Source organism: Crocodylus porosus, unplaced genomic scaffold (genome assembly GCF_001723895.1).
Source record: "Crocodylus porosus isolate Cpor-Errol unplaced genomic scaffold, CroPor_comp1, whole genome shotgun sequence".
NCBI classification, from domain to species: Eukaryota; Metazoa; Chordata; order Crocodylia; family Crocodylidae; genus Crocodylus; species Crocodylus porosus.
The window spans coordinates 32,864,970-32,889,154 of NW_017728909.1; the positions used below are offsets into that span (position 1 = coordinate 32,864,970).

Sequence of the window (24,185 nt, forward strand, 5' to 3'; positions counted from 1 at the left end):
TAAAGGTCATGCATTAAAATCAAACTATTAAGAAATACAAAATTTAATGTTCCAAAAGTATCATTAATTCAGCAGTAACTCTAGTCAGTATGCTGTGCTGAGAGGTTCATGATAGCAGTCATAGAACAGCAACATAAAGAGTCTCTTCCCAGTGCACAATAGGCCATATATCTACAGTATCACACACAGTGGCCAGACAGCCACCAAGAGCTGAATTAAAGCTGTTGAAATAGTATGCAAGAAACAAACTGATCTCAAAGGTATTGTTGACACAAATCTTGAAGGGCTTTACAGGTCAAAGTCAACACCATGAACAGATCTGCCAGCAAACTGGAAGCACATAGTTTATGAAGAACAACAGTGATGTACTCCATATAGCAAGAACTGCTATAGATAAGGATTTGTGTTCTGAACTAGGTGTTGATTGCAGGTGGACCTCAATGTTATCTCAAATAGTGCCCATTTCATGCATCCCCCAAATGCAGAAAAGATTTTAGAAAGTAAAGGAAATAAGGTAGTAATGCACTTAGAACCTGAACCCATTCCAGTAGCTCTTGGTCACACAAGTAGCTCTTACTCAGGCAAATTAACTCACTGGGCTCCTGTAAACATGCAAGGAGCCTGCTCTGGCATGCTCGAAATCCATTATGTTGGAGAAGACTCAATAGAGTCATAATGGAAATTAATGTGCTCCGGCAGCCTTCCACGTCACGTATATCAGCATCCCCTGTGTCCCCACACCGAAAAAATGACAGCATGGTGCTTTGAAATAAAATGCTTTTGATGAACTTTAGTTTAAAGTGCCCCATTGCCACTTTTCCTGATGTACATGACACACATGTGCATTTAATTAGCACCTCTCACTAATTAAAGCACCTGGCACTGTTTCCCAAAGCACATGTAAAAATGCCCATTGATTTTAAGGCTTCAGTACATCAGAATGAGTCGCTATATATTTTTCTTTAAAAAAAAAAAGTAAATTAGTTTAGTGAGAAACAATAAATGAGAAATGTATTTTTTAAAATCAGCATGGATTAAAATATCACATTTTATTTCAAGAGATATACTACTGTCATGCACTCCACTAGTTAGTCCTGGCCCTGCCTATGCTCCTTGTTAGCAGCAGATCCAGTCCCACGACCCCTTACATGCATGAATAAAGGTCTACTGAATCAGGTACCAGATAGCCTTTGTGGCCTACACAGCCCATAACCATTTTTTAGAGCACTGTAAATATCAAGGATAATCTTAGCTTTTATTTAAACTGGGAGATCCCTTTTCTTTTCTGCAATAGCTTTGAAAATGTAAACCAGTGCAAATGAGTGTAAACTGATAGCTACAGCTAAAAGTTTGTCACTGTGATTTTTCCTGAAACTCTGGTGTGACAATGCTGACCTTTGTTGGCCTTCAAAGCCCACAGCAGTGTTGTCATTTTGGGAGGGAGGCAGGGAACACCAAACTTATTAATGGTCGCAAAAGAATCTGTTTCTATTTAAGCAGGCATTATTGGTCTAAAGCTAATAGTCTCCCTCCCAACTACCAGAGCACATCCAGATAAACACAGACATTTACTCTTGGCCCTACCAATAACTCCCCTCTGTTTCCTGACCTGTTTACCACAATTTCTCTATCTATACGCAAAAGACAATGATACTTATCTACTGATGGTGATGTGATGACTATTAATTACATAGAACTGCGTAAAACAGTTACATTGGAGAAAGAGAATGGGATTCAGGAAGAAGATGTTGAAGAAATATTGAAATATTGGTGGCAGAGAATAGAGGTTAAAGAGATGAACAAAAAATGTAACAAGGAGGGAGGAGGAGCAGAAAATAGCATATGGATGGAAATATAACAAAGAGAAGATGTTGCTTCTTAACAGAAAGAGAAAATTAATAACAACAAGCAAAGGTCTGGTTCATATCTGCATCAAGCCTGACACAGTCATTCACCTTAGCTTGCCTGCTACCTTGTAAACACCAGAGTTGATTTGATGGATGAGCGTAGAGTGAAAGGAAATACAGTCAGGACATCTCTACCCTTAGGTTATTCACTATTAACTCAGTATCCACTGGGGCAACATCAGTAGGGATTGCAGCTTAAGGCAGAACTATTTCAGCTGCCTTAAACTGTTGGAGACCAAGCCAATTAAGCCAATTCCTATCTCATCTTGCACTGGCACTAGTGTGCCCAAAATCATAGTAACTGATGCCACGGCAAGAATAATTTATCTGAGAGAAAATAGATTAAAAAAAAACATGAAAAGAAAGAAGATGGTTTGAAGATGGATGGAGGAAGCAGATCTGCATTCAGACGATTTGTGTTTGAGACCATATCTTGAACATTTCTTCCATCAGGGCCAGATGGACAGGACTCTGTTGCTATAATTCAAGTCACTGAAGTGCTAAAGGAATACCACATCTCCTCTTTGAGCAAGACAGAGCTTCCTACTTCATCAGATCATAGTTCCAGTCTATGGGCTGGCTAATGTCTGCCCAGGAAAGGAATCGTAGGATGTCATGGTTGAGGGTAGATAGCCCTGCATTTACCACATTAGAATGGTCTGTGCCATTCCCACCCTAGCATAGGGCTCCATGGACAGGGTGGCATAAACTAGTGAGTATTATTGACACTGAGATTGATTATAAGAAACAAAAAAAGCTCAAAGAGACAGTCCAAACAAAATTAAATACTCACAATATAAGAATATCTAAATGTTTAACAACAAATTCAAAAACAAAATGTAGAAAATATATAATAACTAAACAGTACAGATAAGGCATATCGAGGAAATGATTTGAATTATAATACAATATTTGAAAGCAATTTAATCTTAAAATTTCTCAGTTCTAAAGTTTTAAGAAGCCTCTGATAGTTGGCCAGCCTATTAGGAAAAGGACCTTTTTACATAGGTTTCAAATTAAGTTTTAAAATAGCTCTTAAATTAGTTCATCTGCAGATGGGCTATTCAGCAAGAATATTAGTTCGAGGCTGAAGAGAAAAGATTCTGAGAAGAACCCATATTTTATACTGTACGGCTTAGCTAAAATATTCAAAAGCTTACTAAATAAGGTTAAAAAAACATAAAAGCTTTCCTTGTAAGTGCTACTCTAAGTAATATTCATATGCCTATTCTTATCCCATATAAAAGATAGATCTTGCCTAAAATTAGCCTTGTCTAACCACTAAATGTACTTTAAATGACCTTAGCAAGACCTCTAAACCTATTTTTCCCATTCCATCTTTCTTGAATTTTCTAAAACGACTCACACGTTGTGACATTCTCTGACTTGATCATTTTGTTTGACTCTTCTTCACTTACCCAAACTTTGGTCAGGCAAGTGCTATGCCTTCTCACTGTTAAGCAACTTAAGGCCTACTATAGCCTACAGTATACTCAAGACATCTAGTGAAGGCATTATCTACACACACATCTTCTGGGTGACAAAGCTGCCTGCAGGTTACCAACCGGCTGCACAAGCCTGCTACTGGAGAGTCAGGGGCTTTCAAACAAAATCCTTCAAAACACTGGGCCCTCCTCAGACACTTATCTGTCCCAGAATGGAGAGTCTCCTATGCTCATATTATTATTATTATTATTATTATTATTATTATTATTATTATTTAAGCCCGTAGCTCAGAACCCCACACCTACTGAACGTACTGCATTATCTGACACTGAGAGCATATTAGACAGGAAAGAAGGGAAAAGGTAAAACAACAGTAGAAGAATATTAGTAAAAGAACATGCAGTACTAGGATAGTAATTATTATTTATGCTCCTTCTTTTTATTCTGCTTCTCTAGTGTCATCCTGCTTTACTTTATACTTGGAGAAGAGATAAAAATTGCTTAGTCTATGGATTCTATTATTAAATAACAGGGCAATATTGTGGCATTAAGGTCCTCACATGCGGTCACCTATGAGGAATTCAAGGATGGATTATGTTTTTTTTCATGAGAACCTAATGTAGCTATTCATATTGTCCTCTGAGCTAGTGCTATGGCCCCACATCCATCCCCTGCCCCTCTCCACTTGCTGTAGGATGCTAGGCGTGTGTCTGAACTGAAATTGTTCTTCATTCTGGTGTGAGGCACGTAAGATTGAAGATGGCTTTTTAAACCCTCTGATCTGAAGTCAGTGGGAAAAGCTGTTTACTCAGCACTTTTGAAAATCAAACTTTTGTATTTCAGTGCCTTAAAATGGGATTAGGCACCTTGTTCTGAATTCCTGAACATAAATTCACAGACTGTTATTCATTTATGAGCTTTTGGACTTCCATCAGATATTCTTGAAAATGTCTGTAAATCTCCCAAATTTAAAAAAAGCATCAAGTCTTATCAATTTATTCTGGAAGTTAGTTTGTTCCTCACTATCCAGTGATCACCTACTTAAAAAGCTTCAGCTATCTAGCTGGGGAACAGAAACCATGTCATGCGATACAAATGAACAACCACATAGCATTGAACTGCAAGCAGTTAATAGTCAAATCAAACAGGTAACATTGGTAAAAAATATTTTTCAACAATTGGTGCGTTCTTATTGAGATATTATTGAGAGAGTCACCAGATGGCACTATTACAAATAGCAATGCAAGTTCTTTTTGAATGAATGTATAAAATGTTGATCTTAGAGAAATGCTATCAGTTGTGGTGCCATCTGCATCAACAATAAAGGCAAAACTGTGGTCTGAAAAAGAGGGCTATGTGAAGTTGCACTGAGTTGCTCAATAAAGTCGGTTGTTCCTATTCATTTAGAACCTGATAAAACTTCTAAAGTTAATGTCAGTCTTTCCATTGACTGCAGTCGAAGGTGAACTGACTCCTTTGTCAGGTCTGTTTACCTGTTGCCAGACAAGAAATTGATAGAACTACCACTGCTGTTACAAAAAACGGAGGGGGCGGAAATCAGAACCAGCTTGCAAGCTAGTTCCTAACCAACCCTCCCCCCACCCAAAAGAACTAACAACACAATGGATGTTATTCATAACAACCAATTTGGCCATTTCTGTTTGAGACTTTGCATGAAGACTGTAAGATCACACGCTTTGTGTTTTATTGTGCCTTGCATCCCACCAGTAAAATCTGAAATACTGCCTACATTGAACTGTTTGGTATGGCCAGCCTTCATGACCATAGAAGATCCAACAACCAGTGAGCTTTACCTAGGTGGCCAGTCAGATAGTGAGAGAAGGTTCATACTTGATGAATTTCTATAATTATAATTGTAGCCTGTGATGTCAATTCCTTAGAAGCATCTGTACATACAGTGCCAACCTGCCCTGCCTCATATTCAGGCACCTCACTTTTTACTTGAAGTTCTGCTCTGTGCATGTCTCTGAATCACCTCAGTATGCACATAGCTAAACAGCTTAGTCTCTAGCTCACACATCAGCCTGAATTAAACTGGAAACTATGCCCCACGATAGTCCCCTGATGGTGTTAATCCTATAGATGCCTTTAGAACAGCTTTGCATACACCCAGAGACTCCTAAAGACTTCAGTAGTAGCAGCTATAGAATTAGGACTGTGTCCCCTTTGGTACACTAGTGGTCAGAGTGCTCAGCCAGGATTCAGGCCCACGTCAACCTGTGAAGTACCCCAGGCATCAGGCTACAGGATACTCTGTTATGTCCACAGTAACAAGAAGATGAAACCACATCTTTAAAGGAAACGTTAGTTTTAGCTGTGCTTGTATCAGTCTAAATATACATATGTATCATAAAATGTATTGACCTAGATTCTGGCCCTTGCTATGGTCCTTTTATATTGTGCCAAAGATGCACAGGATTAAAACTAACATGCCAAGCAAATGTTCCTGCAGCATGCAAGAAAATATTAGCACCCTAGTGGGTGCTAAGACGCTGGCACAACATAAAGGGTGTGGCAGTAGTGTACTCTGGTGATATGTAGCTGGCAAAATAGCCCTTTCTGGGCCGTTAAAGCCAGCGTGTCAGACCAATCTTCTGCCCATATGATAGGAAAAACAGTAAGGTAGACTATTCCACCCCTCAACAAACTACACTCCAACTAACATTGAGTAGAGGTCATCTATACCTGAAGACAGAAATGACTATCAAAACCCCCATTATTGTTTATTAAACTTGGTATAAAATCTATAAACATATGGGGGGGAAACTAAAACCAAAAAGCAACCTTCATATAGGCCTCCCATTTGTCCATGTTGTTTTCTAGATCCTAAGCATTTAGAAAGTCTCTTTCCCACCCCTTCTTTCTTACACTTGGAAAGCTGTAAACAAAAATATACATTTCAGTTATATAAATGGTATATAGCTCTAGCATATACAAGGCAGGAAAGTTGATGTATTTGGACTGAAAGTCCCTTCAGCTCTGTAACACAAACAATAGCATCAATCAATCAATGGCAATTCGAGCCTCAATCTTGGGACTATTCATGGCAGTAATTTTAGAATTTGGTCCTAAAATGGATCTCTTGTATTTGTGCGAATTGTGGAATGGCTCCATTCTAGGAACTAAGGAGCTTCACCCTTTCCTTTGCTGATTCAGTTGTACATTAACATATCACAAAACAAGCAAAGGAATAATACTCAAAACAAATTGCTTGACCATCTCTGTTTAGGAGTTTGACTGAAGACCTCTGCATTAAGTGAAAGAAGGGTGACATCTTCAACATTCATCATTTCATTCTCAACAATAAATTGCTATGATTTTAAGTTAGTTTTGCAACCTTAATGTTATAGCATCACACTCTTTTGTCTGTGAATGTAATAGCTGTATTAATGGAATTTTTTTTTAAATAGAAGAGAGTTTCTTTTTGAAAGCCTACAATTAATCAGTTAAAGATCTAGCTGCAAAGTCATAATTTATTGATGGCTGCATGCAGGACACTGAAATGGTAGTAGTAGTGAGTTGGTAGATTTATGTAGCATTGCATGCATGATATTCAAGGACACTGCCATCCTTTTTTCTCCCTGTTAGTTTCCAATACAACTATATCAAGTGGTCTATAAAACCTTCTAAAACAATATTGAATGAGAGATTGTCTTAAAATATACTTATGTATAATAGAAATACATATGCTCATGGTATCTGAGAAGTTCTCAAACTTGTTGGAGCTGGCACATTAGTTGTGTATTTGATTTAGTTTGCTTAAATGGACAAAGCTAATCTAAAAATATAACTACAAATAAACTATACTTGCTGCATAAGACTTGGTTATTGCATCTACCTATATGTTAGGAGAATGAAACAGTGATTCTCAATAGCACTATATAATATTTTTATATCTATTCCACATGATTATTGCTCTTTGTAATACCAAGTGACAGGATTTATTTTTTTCACATACACATGCATTTCCCCCCATCCAAATCAGCTCCCTAAAACTGGAGTGTGTTTACTGAGCAGGAAAACTGATCCTCTTCCCAGGATGGAACCATCTTGCTTGGATTCAAGCTCCACAGTGCAGGAGCTGTGGTATTACAATTCAGGCAGCTGAGAAAGCCAGCTGCTTTAATGGTTCATTATTCTTCACTCCACAGGTTAGTAGTCATCACTCCTTAATGGTCTTGATATTCCAGTAATCAATCTATTATTTCCTTAGGGCAATCCTGCTGCCTGCTAGCTGCTGTTGGTCTCTCTCCTCCTATTTCACACCCAACCCTGGAGACTATTTAGCTCTTTTCAAAATCATAGGTCCGCCCATAGAAACCATTTGGCAGCAACTGCTAGATGTTGAGCTTTAGTTAAGCAAGATGAGTCATCTGAACATTAGGCTCTGACCCTGCTCTATGCAGCCATAACTGTGGAAAAATCTTTTCTTCTTCATTCTGTCTTCCAAAAACAAGGTGTGTCTTATATTCTGGGGTGTCCTATATGTGAGAAAAGATGGTGTGATATTTGTGAAGGTACCTTTTACACACCACTGTTATTTCTTGACCCTTCTATACTTCCCTATCTTGTTTTTATATCAAAGATTGAATGAAGATACCATGAAAGAATTCATAAAGTTATACTTCATCTTTGTGATATATTTAAGTCTAAGCATTCCATTTTCAACAGTATTTTGACTGTCTAAGAGTAATTTTCAGTGCTCTTTCTTTTCTGTAAAACTACTCTTGTTAATTGTCAGAACAAATTTGATTTGTCTTAAGTACAATTTTATGTAGCTATTATAAATTTTGTTTTGGTAGCCAGACAGTTTAAAATACATTCAGCAAGTACTTGAAGGGAACTCTAATGACTGCATTGTGACTTTTTTGAAAAAGACTCACAACTCATGAAGTATGTGTATAAGAGAGGGGGAAAAAAAATCTAGGGCTTTATCTTATAACCATAAGGCCCTCAAAGTCCTAACTGAAAAGTTGCAGCAATTCAGGGGAACCACCCATCTGAAGAAAAGTTGTGCTATCCAGCTCAACCTCTATGACATAGGTATCCAGTGAAACTTTTATAAAGTTCCTGATCCAATGTGAATAAATTACACACATCTGTAGAACCATTGTCATCAATGGAACCATTCATATAAACATTTGGAAGTCTTCAGGGTAAGAATTTTCAAGCTTAGACCCTGAATGAGATTTTGATACAAAACTGCCCTTAACAATACCTTATTGATGCGTATTGATAATACGCATCCAACCATGCAATTATCTCTTCTGTAATCTCTTTGAATGCAAATAACTCATAGGAGTGAAGTTTGACAGAACCTGAATTTGAGCCAGATTTACAAATGAGGCTGAAGGTGCAAGAGAACCTTACTTGATTTCTGACTGACTTGCGATGGCCACCAAGCAAAATTCAGCTGTTTTGCAGTTTTGCCACTGGAACCAGGAACAACTTTTCAGTTCCAGCTTAGTTTCTCTTTGAGACTAGGGGTTCACAGGAGAACAGTAGTGCTTCAAACCAGAATAAGCCAACTGCATCCATGCAAAAAAGCAGTTGTTCACGCAGACTTCTGTCAATCAAATCAATGGCTTTCAGACAGCCTTGCTGGAATTCATCCTTATTGTCTCATTTTTAGACATGTTGAACCTGATTCTCCTCTTGCATACTCCAGTGTAGATTGGAAGTAGCTCCAAAGAAATCAATTGAGTTCTGCTGAAGTAAAGTCATTATAAGTAAGGATAATCAGATCATCTGTATAACTGGGCCGTTTTGCCTTCATTTGTGGTTAGATGCTGCTTAGTTCTAATATGTTTTCTTCTGGATGGTAGAGGCAGCTCAGTGTTGAGATAAAAACAATCAATAGGAGTTCCTGCCAGAGGAGTTCCAGAAACTGCTTGCTGTTACAGAGATGCACTGATTCTGTTTATCAGTAAAAACTAATGGATGCTAAAAACTTAAGGCCAAATCTTGATTTCTGTGACAAGGAGGAGCTCCATGCCCTTGTGAGCAGGGTAGGAGCTAAACTGAACAGATGCCATACAGTGCCTACTTGCTAGAGGTTCATGCTACTGCTTTTCAAAACAAACAAATAAAAAAAAAAATCCAGCCGGATGGATTTCCCTGCTCACTAGTACACAGCTGGTTCTGCTCTGCTCTTCTTCCTCTTTCATCTCTTAGCAGGGCTTCCAAAAGCAAAAAGCAGCATTTCACCCAAAGTTGCTAAAAGTAGTACTTTGTAATCACAACACAATGTGAGAATTCTTATAAATCAAGCAAAGATAATGGAGGATTTGTCTGAAAAAGCTATAAAGCACATCCCTTTAAGCTCATAGTATTCCCATTGATTTCAACAGAACAACTTGTGTGCTTAAAAGCAAGCACATGCTTAAGCACTTTGTAGAAAGTGGGTCTAAGTATGTAAGTGTGTAGTTGCATAACAATCTAAGACCCTAAGGTTATTTACAAATATGGACAAGAAATGGGAAGAAATGGATAGTCAAGACATTTTTTACCCACTTGCTAATTAACATGCACAGCTGTGAAGCTTAGATTTAGGGTTGTTGCCGAATAAAAGCAAAATTATGTTCTGCTGTAATTACTGCTCAATTATTAAAGTTAATGCCAAAGCATAACATTGTAGCAGTTGCTATATAAACCTGAATTTGTAATGAACATATCCCCTCCCCACCCAGATTTAAAAAATTGAAAAGTTAGTGCTGGTTAGTGCCTAAATCTGTAACATCTGTCATTAACTTTGTGACACTGGGCCCTACATAACTTTGGTCCATTTTAAATCACCAGTAGAACTGAGCCCAAAGCTTAGAGAATATTTGAGTGTTCCCACCTCAACATAATAACTGCCTACCAGACACAAAGGTGCTTCAGGCCTCATCAATTCTAGCCCAGGCCTGTAGCCATGACACATAAGAGCCCAGTTCTGAGTACTGGTAAAAATTGGACTCATAACATTTAATAGCTACGTAAAGCATTTTGGTCAGGTACAGACATTACACTTTTACTGGTATAAGTGATTGAAAACTGGGTTATACCCGTAACAGAACAGAAGTTCAGCACACAGACTGGTGAAAAAATGGCAGAGTGGCCTCAGATTTGTTTTCCCCCTCTCCTGGTTCCCTGCCACCAAAGGGAGAGTTTGTGTTCTGTTCACTACTCATCTAAACTACGCCGCTTACAGGAAACCCCACAACTTGGATTGATTCTGCCGCAGGTCTTTTGAATGTCTGAACCTAGTCTTAAAGATACTCTATTGAAAGGCAACACATGAATGCAAGTATTATCCATTAAAGCCTATAATTACAGCATTGTTACAAAGCAAATAACAAAGTTTAAAAATCTTTCTTTAACAATTGTTCCATGTGAACATTTTCACCATAGCGTACCTTGTAACCAAGACACATTACTTTTCGTCTGACATTTGTGAGAATAATCTTTTTGCTAGAACCTTGGATTCATAGGGCCAGTTACTGTTGATGCAGAGTTCAGTTGTCCCCAGGAAAGCTACACTAGGACCAACTGAAGATTTATCTCATGGATTGTAAGGCCAGGAAGCACTATTATGTTAATCTATTCCAATTTCCTGCCATAGCATTTCACCCAATAATTACTGCAGTAAAGAGATTCTTTCACCTTACCACGTAAGTGAATGTTATGGAACCCAATGAATTCAATGACTGCAGAGCAGTATTTGTGTTGCAGCCTAAATAAATATACAGGATGCTTCAAATAAATAAGCATCCTCAATTGCCTTTGAAAATCCAATTATAACAAAATATAGTAACAAATAAAAAACTCTTTAACTTGCCACACGTGGGTGGGAGACAGCAGAGAGCAACATGTGGAGCCGGTATTAGGGTTTCTAATGTCACACAGCAAATCAATTTCTAAATAAAAAAAAAAGTAATTTTAGGTTTTAAAAAAATCTGATAAGAGTTCCCCATCTGCCATGTGCCACAGTTGACAGCTGCTTCCTTTTGCATAGCTAAGATCAACCTGACCTTAGCCAATCAGTCTGTGTGTGGGGTATATGTGCATTGTTGAGCATATTACTAGAGAAGTATTAAGACTTGGCAGAATTTTCTGTTCTTTCCCTTCTGTCTTTTGCTCTGATTAATACGTATCCCTTTCTGTACTGTTCCTGTCTGTCTCATATTTCTTCTCCTTAGTAGAAGCCTTTTAAAAGTAGTTTGATTCTGGCTATCGTTGACCTTTTACGGGGCAGTGCTGACTCACATCAAGCTTTTATAGGGCTGTTAGATTCTACATATGTGTAAATGGGACTACTTTTTGACCTACAGAGGGCGGTTTTTTTCTGAAACAACAACATTTTATTTAAAAAAGAAAACATGCCCTTGTTTAGGGAAAAAATGCTGTGCAAATCCAAGCCTAGCAAATAAGTGTTTATGCTTACATTCTAGTGTTAAGACTGTAGAAAAAAACTCAAACAGAAAAAATACTTTTTAAAGGAAGGAGATGGAGAAACTTGCACAGTTTAGTGCCAGAAAAAAAAAACAACCAAAAAAACAGATAAAATAAGGATTTGTTACAGCCTCAATGCCAAACCTAAACACAAACACTGTCTCCCAGATGCTGGCTTTCTCTCTTCGGTTTCTTGATCTGTTCCTGTCTTCCCCTTCTTCATTCCTCTGTCTGTCATCTTCATTCCTTTATTTCACCCCTCACCATCTGTTTCTCCCTTTCTTTCTTGTATTCTCAGTTCTCTGTAGAACTGGGGTCATTTTTAAAAAGCATTTACTTCACCTCATCCGCTTCCTGATTCTACTTATTTCACTTCCTCCCTTTCTCTTTTGTTAGCATCACTTAGTTTAATTTTTTATTCTTCCTTCATTCCCCCTTCTTAAGCTCTCATTTTCTGTACCTTGTTCTTTTTCCAATCAAACAAGCTTCTTCTCACCCCAAAATACACCTGAAAGTGGCCCTCGGGTCATGCCTATCCTTCTTTGAGGGCCTCCATTCAGTCAGGCAATCCCAGCTACCATGAGAATGACACATCTTGGCCACATTAGCAGCCTCTTTGCTTCATTGTCTAGAACTAATTAGAAGACACAGGCCATTGGAAACATCAACAAGTACCATTTTCGGTATATTTACTTTGCCATCACAATGCTAAAGTACATTTAACTGACCAGACCCACAAAACAAGTCTTTTTTTTGTACTTTTCTGGAAGCCAATGAGCAGGATGTTACAGTGCTAATAATTCATACTGATGAATATACCGATTGGTTCCAAAAGATAGTTCCTAAAGACCTCATGTAGCTCCAAACCTGAAGTTCAGGTATGCTGTAGGCACATAAATAGAACAGGGACATAAACATTCCTGATATACAAAAACAATATAAGCTTGTGATTGATTACATATGTAAAATATAGGATACACAAAGTTTCCTGAGACTAGTATTCACCCTAACAGTAAGTGTTTATAGGAGGAAACAGGACAAGTTTGCAACAGGGCTTGAGAAGGTACAAATAACTAGGTGTGTGCAAATATACAAAGAAAGAGAATAAACGATGATGGACAGCTTGAGGTCCTGCTACACTTATCCACGGTGCAGTTATATCCATAAACTGAGGCTAGATAGGGAATTCAGAGTAGTACAGAGAAAGCCACAAGTAGCTATAATAATGATTATATGCTCCAGATGAATGGTATAAATGTTTAACACATGTACTGGCTGTATATATTGCATTAATACTCTTATTCTCTTGCTATCTATGCACGTACATATATAACACAATATGGTGGTACGATTCACCTTTCATCTTCTTAAGTAATGGACGGCATATGTGGTGGGGGAGGAGGTGAAACCATGAGTATGTCGTGTGTGTTCATTTTCAGTGTATGATTTATGATTTATTGATGGCTTTTATTTGTCCCTCTTCAAAACAGAGGCCACAAAACACTGGGCAGTGCAGAAAGCTATACGTGTCTTCATCTGCACGTATTAGGGGGATGACACGAAGGGCCACTGTCTCTTGCTCATTCTTATACATAACAAGCTGCTCCCATTGCCTTGCGTCGGGATTTTTAGGCGAACTCAACAGAAAGCTGCCCATAACAACTTGGCATTTCCCTGTGTACAGTTTAGAAATGTGGCTGGTCCCGTTATTATGCCCGCCCACCCCCCCTCAAGGAAACTTCGTTTTTAGGGCGAGTATAAAACCCCTTTATTTTTGTTTTAGGGCGAGAATAAAAACACTTCGTTTTATGCTGGATGTGCATAAAATCCCCCCCCCCTTCAGTGTACACTATTTATGTATACTGAGGATAAACAACCTCTAGCTGTTTCAGGTTCAGACCTGCTCTAACACCTCTCCGGGCACCGGTATTGCCAGATGCGTGGTTCTACCTTCTCAGTAGCCGGTTTAAAAGGGGCAGCACTTATATATATTTATGGCATGAACGCGTCTAATTCTTTTTGTTTTGTCTAACAGGAATGGGGATAAATGTATGCGTTATCTAGCTATAAAAATATAAATCGAGAGTAGGTATGTTTTAGGTTAGAAGTGCTAATATTAATTTAGTTTGGGATGCAATAAAAAGCCCCCTTTACTGAGCGCAGCCTACTGAGGTACCCTGTGTCAGGTTTAAAGCAATATTAAAGATCAACACCTGTCAGTCAAACATCCCATAACCAATCACCAAACTGTTGTTTTTTCCTCTTGTTTCAGGCATAAATCTATTCCTCGACCTATTTACTGTCGGGTTTTTAATCGTTTTTTAACGTTAAAACTCATTACCGTTGTTAACATTTTTCCTAGCTAGAAATCCACGTTGTAGCCAGGCCAGTAGCTCGGAGGACTGGGGGCATGATCCGGGCTAGAGCAAATCCGAAAGTGCGGCCGTCTGACAGGACAGTGTCCCCGAGATTTGGGAAGCCCCGACGCACTCCGGCGCCCGGAGCCGGCGAGCAGAGGCATCTTTTGCTGACTGAGGACGGCAGGGACGGGGGATTTCAAGACGCTTGGAAAACAGACCCTCCATTTTAGCCCAGTCTGAAACTCTCTCGCATCTCTAATAAAAAAAAAGATTGCGCTGGGGGCTAACAAGGTAATACGTTTAGCTTTCAAAGCCCTGTGCTTCATAGTCTAGAAAGAATGAGTCCCAGCGGGCACATCTAGGCTATTCCGAGGACACCCCGTTTCCCCCACGCTTCCCGGCAGGGATTTTTGCTCCCCCACCCCAACAGCCCCCAAATGCTCTGTGCGGTAACAATTGCAACATGCTTTTAAAGCGACAGGACTCTGATGCCTCCTTGTTTCTGGGGACAGCACAAGGACACAAATTAGCCCTTTGAAAGGGGACATTTTGCTTTAAAAGCCAAGGCGGGGTGTTTGTTTCCCCCCATCTTCCCCGCTCTGACGGCTGCTGTGAAGTGCGTTTCGGTCCCGGGGCGCGTGCCGGACTCGGGGCCTTGGCGGCAAAACTAAGGCTGATCTCCCGCGGGCCAGGCTGGAGCCTGCAGCCCCGGCCCCGAAGCCCCTGGCAAGCGCAGGGGTGCGCCCGGCGGGGATGCTGCTGCGGCGGCTGCGCTTGAAGAAGTGACCGCTCTGTAAACAGCACTTAGCTGCCTTATGCAGGGGGCTGCAGTGATGAAGCGTGTTTTAAATCGAGCTGGACATGTTTACACCCCGGGGCTGGTGTCCCCCCCCCCACCCTGGAGAAAACGCTGGACGAGACAAAGTTGTCCCGGTTGGATCCCTTCCCTCGGCCCAGCGGTTTAACAAGCCGAAGGGGGGCTTCAGAGTATTTATAATTGGGCAAGGAGGCCATTGGCTTGAGTCGCTGCGTCTCCTCGTGCCGGGGACCCACCTCCTAACTCTCCCCTTCCCGGTGTATTTCAGGGGCCCGATCCCGTGGTCCGCAGCCCCGCGGGCCCCGACGGGAGTCCCGCCGCGGCCAGGTCTGCACATCGGACACAGCGGCGCGCCCATCGCCACCCCTGCGTCCTCTCCAGCCGCGCCCCGAGGTGCTTCTGCCCCGGGTCCCCGTCCTGGCACGGCGAAGGGGGCAAAGGGGAAAGTTTAAAGCAATGAGCAGCCGTGGCCCGTTTGGCCCCTGGAGTCTGCCCCGGCTCCGCGAGCCTCTCGCGGGCGCTGAGGCCGGTAACACTTCATTGTATTGCACGGGCGGGCTGCAAAGCAGGAGCGCCCGCGCCGCCGCCGCTCTGGGGGCGACTCCTCGTTGCTCCCCCTGCTTCTCCCCCCGCCCCATTCTGTGCCGGTGCTGCCCGGGGCCGGCTCTGCTCGCCCTGCTCAGCGGGACGTTGCATCCGGCTCGAGCAGGGAAAAGGAGGCTACTTTTCCAATGGGCGCACGGTGTAATGAACCCGAGTGCATGATGAACTCGCCGAGGCTCCCAGCTTCCAGAAAGCCATCAGCACTTCGGGGTTTGCTCGGGGTCCGTCCCCCAGCCCTCGCCCGGGTTTGGCTGGACGGAGTGCTGGTGCGCCACGTTTCCGCGGGCAGCTCGCGGCTCTGCCCCGGGCAGTGCAGCCCGGCGGTGTCCGCACCGGCCCCTCCCTGGCACGTCTCCCGGCCGAGGTCTCCGGCCGCGAGGCAGGCTCAGCCCGCTCCCTTGGAAAGCCGCTCCTCCCCCCTCCCCCTTTTTTTTGAATGGCCCAAAGCGGTAAAAGAAGAAGTTTGAAACTAACCTTGGCCCCTCACTGAACCTTCCGTGCGCCGGCGTGAGCCCGCGAGTCTCTCTCACCGGGAGCTCGTCGCGGAGTAAAAATGCCGCCTGCCCTCAACCTAATCTCTGCTGAAGAGCCAAAAGTTGCCTCCGTGGACACTCGTGGCACTAATGTATGAATACAAGACCACGTCCGTGTTCAGGTACAAATTAGAGCCGGCAGCCCCCCGCCCCTCCCCGCCCCCCCCCGCCTCCCGCGCCCCCCCCCCACCCTCCCCGCCCCTCCCCGCCCCCCCCCGCCTCCCGCGCCCCCCCCCCACCCTCCCCGCCCCTCCCCGCCCCCCCAGCCTCGCAGCCCCCGAGCCGGTTCTCTACCGTTTTACACTATAACAAAAAACCCGAGAAGAACAACGCGGCGGCCGCAAATGCAAGTTCACGCTCAGAGTTCAAGTCCGAAGCAGAGCACGGCAGCTCTTTATTGAAAGCACAATGACTACCTTCTCCCTTCATGGGACAGAGAAAGCTCAACCCGGGGATGCCCCCCTCCCCGTCCTTCCTCCAGCGAGACTGCCTAAAATGACTGGGTTCCCCTTTTCGCCGCTGAGCCAGCCCAGGTCGACAGAGACAGCTAGTCTTTAGGGAACGGAAAGAGTTAATCGCGGCTTCTTTTAAATGCATATAAGCCCATCGGAGCCCCTGACCGTGGGGAGAACTAGTGCCTGCTGGTCTAGCCAAAGACTTGTTAGAAGCCTGCCCCCCGCACCGCCCACCCCAAGGAAATAAATCGGGAAAGAGGGGGGGAAAAGAGACACAAGGAAAAATAAATAGAATTAACATATATTTTCGGAAGGGTCCAAAATACGTACAAATCCCGTTTTATGCCTTCCCAATCACGTGTATATTGATATCGTAAAAGAGAAATCCTCCGGCAGGCTTTTGCTCTAAATATCTTACTCATTGAAACTGGCAGTTCCAGCTCATTATTCCACTCCCTTAAACCCGATTCTGATGCTGGCTAAATATAGAGCTGCGCCTTCATGGCAACGCGAATCGAATACACGGCAAGCAAATCAGTAGCACAGGAGGGGGAAACAAGAGGGTTGATCAAAGACCTCCTTTCCTTCCCAATCCTGGTTTGTCTGGGCGGAGACAGGTTTCTCGCTTATTGCACATCGTTTACAAAGATCGAGCTTAAAATGCAATCACCTCTGCCAGAAGTATGAAAAAGTGGGGGGTTGAGAGTGTAACAATTAAAACCAGATCGACTTTATTTTTAAACAATGGTGTTGCATTGGAAAGCACGAGTTGCCTTTCAGAGCTGGGCTGCCGAGTGCGGTCTTAGTCCAGTTCGGTCAGAACTAGCAAGGATGTGGCCATCCGTGGGGGAAGAAATCTTGGGACTCGACCCGAAAATACCCGCCTTAACCAAAGCGCTTATACATCCGCAACAGTGTTGTATGTATGCAATAAAGATCAGGAGAAATTTTCAAGTGACACATATTTCTAGCCTTTCCTAGGTTTTTAGCACGCGGGAAGTTCATGAATGCACCCCTCTCCAAAGCGGTGATTTTGACCCTATGGAGAAATACAACAAAGGTCAAAAAATGTGCCTGTGGTTGTGACATTTGGGGGCTGAATTCCTCCTTTCAACCACAAGAGGTCGTTGCTGCGACCGAGTATTAAAAAATATTACCTAAACTCGAAACTGTTAATCGCTGCTTGATTTATTCTACTACCACATTTTAAAGCTTTATTTTTGTTTTGCTTTACATACCTCGGCGTGGAAATGCGAGAAGCACAGAGCTAGAGATGACTGTGAACAGGAGAATCAATCCTTGATGGGGGGAGGAGGGGAAGGATTGAGCATAAAGCTTATCAGATCAAGGTGTTAACATTTTTATTACGATTTTACACTTCTTTTACGTTCAGTAGGCGTGCAGTGGCTTGAGAATCTGTTTCCCAGAGAGCAAACTCTTCCAGCCACTGAGGCTGGGGCTGGCTTTCCCTATCCGGGACTGCCCGTGGGGCGGACATGCATCTCTACCAGTCAGTTATGGAATGTCTCCTGCCAGGTTTCAAGACTGGGAATCTGTGTTTACAGGACGTGCGTGGGTTGACAACAGGAGATAACATTGTTTCAGTCTATTGTAGTGAAATTGCCCATTACTAAAGGTTTACCCCTGCCACATGCCAGCTTGTCTTTCGGAATTGCCCTCATCAGCGATAATTATTGGTAATTGCTTATTGGTTTACAGAGCTAAAACAGAGCAAAGTGAGAGAAAGAAGAAAAATCTCGCGAGTTTCAAGAAGTACAATGAACGCCTGTTAGTTGCAGCTCCCGTGTCTTTGCATGCTGAATCCCTGAGGCGTGTGTGTTGGCAACACCACCTTTGCCTTCTGACATGATCCTGAGACAATTTCGCGGCAGTCGGGGAAGTTGTCTTCACAGGAATGTTCCTCTTTTTATTCAAAATATGCATTTCCCTCCGACCACTTTCAGACTAAGGATTCGGAAGAGATCTCGTGTTTGGTAGGAACATCCTCATCACATTTAGGTTTAATAAGTCTGGGGGCTATTTCAGAGTAAGGCAATTTCCACGTGTGCACGGACAGACACACGTTTTCCAATTACCCCTTTCTCTCTTACTCGAGCCTTTGTCTTGTCGGTTTTCTGTCATAAGCAGGACTTTGAAAATATTTTCCTGATAAATACTATTTGAAAATCCTTTTTTTAGAAGGCACTCGGGTGTTTATGGTGAGATGAGCTCATATAAAAGAGGACAGAAACACGGATTAGAGGGAAACATGGCATGCCAGACTGCTTCTTGTGGGACCCCAGCGTTATAACGGTTTGAGGAGGAGACGGATTCTCATGCAGAACAGACGAGCCGGGAATCAAAGCCTGGACTCTGGAAATACACGAAGTAGCAGGCATCTTACAATATGAAACAGAATTGTGTCTGACTGGGTTTGAAAGCTTTTAAACAACCGGCAGTCAGAGTATTAAGCTAACAGCTCCTTAAGTCACTTCAGTTGCCTAAGAAAGGCAATGAGTGGAGGTCTGGGTGTACCTGTCTACAGACGTGCACAACCAACGCCATGGGGGACCTTCTGAAAAGTATTGCTGAGATCCTAGTTCCCTGGAATAAATTAAAAGAACTCCCCATATTTCTCAGATTTAGACCTGCCATGTCACCTCCACAACTTACTTGTGAATCCAAACACAGGAGAGACTTACTTTTTTTTAATCATCAGTTTTAAAATGTACTATAGAGAAAGACAGGCGTTCTCGGCTCTGCTGCTTGTGAACATGCATTCTGGTTCAACCCGTGAACAGGTCTACAAGCATGGGCTGAATTTCTAAATTTTTAAGCAGAGACCACCTAAAAGGGGGATTTGAAAAGACAGTAGTAGTAGAAAGGAAGGGGGCTGAAAGACCACGTCAGGTACATATCTGCATCTTCTTGGAACTTGCGATTAATCCGGGAAGGTTTTTTATTCGCGGTTTTAAGGGGTGGGTGGGCAGAGGCAATTAAAGCTTGTTTCTGTAGCTGAATAGTTAGCCTTTCTTTTCAGTCCTCGGAACAGAGTTAGGTCTGTCTAATCAAGCTGGGACAGTTTAAGGTAGAAAAGGTAGCTGCCAGGAAGGGAAATAGCTGGATTTAAAAATCCCCCCTCAAAGATGGCATTAGAAACATGGCATTGGAAATAGGCACCCCGCCTCCCGCCCCCAAGGGTGGGGGAGGGGTACGGCAAGCGCCAGGAAGACACGAAGCGAATGTAAGGTGCAATGAAGAGGGGCGCCAAGCCCCAAGGAGAAAGGGAAATACAAATGAGGAGTAAAAAGAAAAAGAAAAAAGTTCCCTCTGCATCCGCGAGCGCGCGGCAGGGCTTGCGGGGCTCGGCAGCCTGAAATATGATAATCAGAACAGCTGCTCGGTGCTGCGGCCGGCCAATCAGCGCCCCGCAGGCTTGACGTCCCCGCGCCGTGCGTCAGACCAATGGAGATCGAGCTGAGTTGGAGCAGAGAAGTTTGAGTAAGAGATAAGGAAGAGCGGGTGCCCGCTCCGCGCGGAGTCCGGGCTGCGGCGGCTCCTGCACTCGCCCCACGCGGGCACCGGCACTGCTCCGCCGCGCCACGGACTGCCCCGCGCCGGCGCCGCGCCCCCGGGCTCGCAGCCTCTTTTGCTAGAGAGTTGTGGTTTTTTTTTTCTTTTCCTCCTTGTCTTTTTTTTTTTTAATTTGATTTTAGCGACAGCTTTGCCAGTCTCCTTTGGGGTCTTAACACGCAAGCGTACACCATTTCACTGTGGACATTACACCCTCTTACAGATATGGGAGACATGGGAGACCCACCAAAAAGTAAGGCGGAATTTTTAAAGCGTTGTTGGAATACATTGTGCTGTCTATTGTCATGGTGTCAGGCAGGGAGCTGATCATCTCAACTTCAGGCGATCGCTAGAGAAGTGCCTTTGTTGCCGTGCCTGCATGCTTTGCTGTGTTTGAACCTCGTAGCTGTGTCTTTCCATAGCCTCGTGCCCTGCTTTCTGCATAAACTTCGGGGAGGAGGCAGGTTGATCTCTTTTTTTTTTTTTTTTTTTTTTTTTGAGCAGCGTCTCCAGCCAGGGGAGGCTTAGCTTGGCTCGGTGTTTAGCCTGTCTTGAATATCCAGCACCTAAGTCTCCGCAGGCGAACAAGCATCAGGCTTGCACAAGACAGCAAGTGCCCGTGTAACGATGCCTGTTCTCGAGTCCCGCGGCAGAGGGTTTAAAGGGAGGCAGAGCCATGCACGCCTTCAGCTCGCAGCCTTTCCAATCCAGCCCTTCCTTGGCGAAGCAAACGGTAGACATGCAGAGATGCAAAGAGCTGCAGCACTGGCCCCAGTTAAGAGGGAAATAATCATAATAAAACCAACAACAGGAAGAAAAAAAAAGCCCAGCTCGGCAGCTCGAAGTTTAGTACGAGGCTTGCAAAAAAGGAGGGGAAAAACAGAAAAGAAAAAAGAAAGATAAAAATAAGCCACCTTGAAAAAAAAACTACTCCGCTATGGATCTGAACACCCGTTCCGCCTCCTTCCTAAGTGAGGCACAGTGTGATGGCACACTTCAATTACCATCCCAAAATGCAAGACTCGATACACACAGACACACACACACACACACGCTCCCGAGCAACGCCGTAGAAGGGAACGGCACTAAAAGTGTGTTTATCTCTGTAGGAGAGTAAACGCTTCGTCAATCATGTATTTATTTTCATTTCAGAAAAACGTCTGATTTCCCTATGTGTTGGTTGCGGCAATCAAATTCACGATCAGTATATTCTGAGGGTTTCTCCGGATTTGGAATGGCATGCGGCGTGTTTGAAGTGTGCAGAGTGTAATCAGTATTTGGACGAGACCTGTACGTGCTTTGTTAGGGATGGCAAAACCTACTGTAAAAGAGATTATATCAGGTACGCCATTTACGTTGTTTAATTATTCGCTTCGATTTGACGATCGAAAGAGCAGAGGGCCAGTTGCTTTAAGTTATTTTCCCCCAAGGTGCAAGGGAGGGGAGGAAAAAGTTGCAGTCGAGTTTCTTCCAGCCATTATTTTTATGACTGTTATTTCAAGAAAAAAATCGCATTTGCCCATAGCGAGGACCTCGTGTGCAATTCTCCTGCATCAAGACATAGCTTGCTGCGTTGAGTGTTGTGACCCTAACAAAGCAGGGGAGCTTCTAGTGACAGAAAAAACAAAAAAAGTAGATGTCTTAAATAGTCTAGGAGCAGCACAGATCGCTTTTAAACATTTACCTAAGAAATGCAGCTCAGTGAGGGTTTGCAGAAGTCTCCAGCAAGGAAAGGGACACGAGGAATTGAAGACACTTCAAACATGTATGCACTAAAAAAAATAAAATAAACCGATTTATGCCAGGCCAAGGGTTTTATTTTATTGTACTGTATTTTATTTTTAAAATAAGGCGAGGTTCTGTTCAGTTCTGAAAGCGGGATCCCTTTATTTGAGAGGTTAAACAGTAGACTAAAACGTTTCTTTGCTAAAATAACTGACATTTAATCTTTTTAAATATTAACCCCTTGGAGATATGTGACTGCCTTTTCTTTCTTATCTTATCTGTGCTGATGAATTAGACAGAGCAGATCAAATTGCCCATCATCTGTTCGCGAACAATTGGGTATATTTAGATAATGGAACTGCTTCCTTCCTCGCATTAAAATCTGGTAACTGATAAAATGTGAACCTTGCCAATCCCGACACCGGAGCGAAAACACTGCAGAAACTGGGAGGGGGCTGATGATTTAGACACTTGATCCGCTTCTAGCCTTTGGTGTCATCTGCTTAGGTCGGTGTATGGCAGCGCTGTTGTGTATCCCCGCTGAGGTCTAGCCAGGGGGTGTCCGCGGGAAATTTCAGGGCTAAATATCCATGGACGATGTCTTTCTAGTGTCATTTTTTTCCGGGTTGGAAAGAAACACGCTCGGGTCTCTTTCTCCCACCACGTCCCTTCCCAGCCCAGCGGGTTCCGCCGAGCAGGCGGTGCAAATTCCCCTCCAATTTTGCAGTGATGAAAACAAATCGCCTTCCTTTCCCCGCTTGACTTTAAAGCTAGCTTGGGGTCTGTTCTGGCTCTGCCGGTTTGAAATAAAGGGAAGGCAAACACCGGGGACTTATCTGAGCCTTCAGCTCCTGCGGGAATTTCACTCAGCGGAAGAGATGGGCCAAACAACATGTGCAATTTAAAAAGAGCAAGTTTCCGCCAAACCCGCTCCTGTGGCAGGTATCGCTCAATAGTCCAAACTGAAATCGCTAAAATAACAGCATGTGACAAGCAGCCTTGAGTTCGACTCTGGGCCCAGGGAAAACGATCCAAAAAAAGACCCCAAAACTGTTCCCCATGCATGTGGCGACGGCCGTTTTGTTGTTGGGTTGCTGTTCCCCACACACCTCAGCGTGTATTTCAGAAGTTGGTAGCAATTCACAGCCGACTACAGACTGGTGTGTGGCACACATGCACCAAGAGGGCGTAAGCATGCATGTGGACACACACACAAGGACCCATCAGCAGTCTGTTTATAATGGGGGGAAGGGACCTGGTGCGTGCATTCGCTTCTTTCTGTATATTAGCACGTTATTTATGAGTGTGTACAAGTCCCCGTAGGGGCTGGCATATATTTTGAGAATTAGGCTCGCTTGACCCTTTTAATCAAAGAAGTTAGCAAGGAGCCTCCGAGCTTCCACTGAAAGGGACCTACTTTTCTTCCACTGAGATGGGAAGAAGGGCAAATCTGCACCCCCGCCCACCCCCTCTGCTAGCTGGAAGAGGACTCCGGCTGTACTGCAGCAGCTGGGGAAGGAGGGGAGAAACAGAGACGCGGCTGATTTGCTGCGTGGAAGGAAGTTTTCCTCTCCCGTGTGGAGGAGGCTGCGGCGCTCGGGTCACGGTGGCGGTGTTGGGGTAGGAGAAGGGCCGCAAGGTTGCACGGCGCGGGGCGGCGGGGTGAGTGCCCCAGCCTGTTTCAGGGCGGAAAAGGGTGGGGGTGCAAAACGAAGCCTGGAGCCGGAGGGGAGCCTTCAAGGCCTGGGGGTGGGGAAGTTAGCTGTAGTGGGGGAAGAAAGGGGCAAACCTCCGTGCGAGCAAGCCCCCGGGGAGGGCAGGGTGGCCCTGGGCTGCGCCGCCCGGGCCCTCTCCGGCCCCTTGCCTGCCTCTCGGCGCGGGGCGATGCGGCGCGGAGCGAGGCCGCGCGGGCCGGGCCCCTGCGCTGCCGGGCGGCGGTGCGGAGCGGGGCTGCAGTGACTCCAGTGAAACCTCTTGCTTCTTTCCCCCCTTCCTCCCTTCCCCTTCCCCTTCCCCCCGGGCCGGGCCCCGCTCAGGTTATACGGCATCAAGTGCGCCAAGTGCAGCATCGGCTTCAGCAAGAACGACTTCGTGATGCGGGCCCGCTCCAAGGTGTACCACATCGAGTGTTTCCGCTGCGTGGCCTGCAGCCGCCAGCTCATCCCCGGGGATGAATTCGCGCTGCGGGAGGACGGCCTCTTCTGCCGGGCGGACCACGACGTGGTGGAGAGGGCCAGCCTGGGCGCGGGGGACCCGCTCAGCCCCCTGCATCCCGCCAGGCCGCTGCAGATGGCAGGTACTGCCCCCTCCCC

General features: G+C 44.1%; 1 protein-coding gene and 1 long non-coding RNA gene across 4 annotated transcripts in view; one reads left to right on the forward strand and one right to left on the reverse strand.

Annotated features, from left to right (window-relative positions):
• The window catches only part of LOC109307891, a 37,521-nt gene extending 20,376 nt beyond the window's left edge, over positions 1-17,145 (reverse strand). Inside the window, exons 1-2 of the long non-coding RNA XR_002100392.1 lie at positions 16,906-17,145; positions 16,062-16,207 (exon numbers count right to left, since the gene is read on the reverse strand). This is a non-coding gene — a long non-coding RNA (uncharacterized LOC109307891). The remainder of the gene's footprint in view (positions 1-16,061; positions 16,208-16,905) is intronic.
• Positions 17,146-20,073: 2,928 nt separating this feature from the next.
• The window catches only part of ISL1 (ISL LIM homeobox 1), a 10,813-nt gene continuing 6,701 nt past the window's right edge, over positions 20,074-24,185 (forward strand). Inside the window, exons 1-3 of one of the 3 annotated variants that reach the window (XR_002100393.1) lie at positions 20,074-20,401; positions 21,301-21,490; positions 23,910-24,169. Coding sequence is in view for 2 of the 3 variants with exons in the window: in XM_019532040.1 (XP_019387585.1) it covers positions 20,374-20,401; positions 21,301-21,490; positions 23,910-24,169 (478 nt within the window). In the remaining variant the exon portion in view is untranslated. The remainder of the gene's footprint in view (positions 20,402-21,300; positions 21,491-23,909; positions 24,170-24,185) is intronic. The other 2 variants (XM_019532040.1, XM_019532039.1) reach the window with 2 other exon arrangements.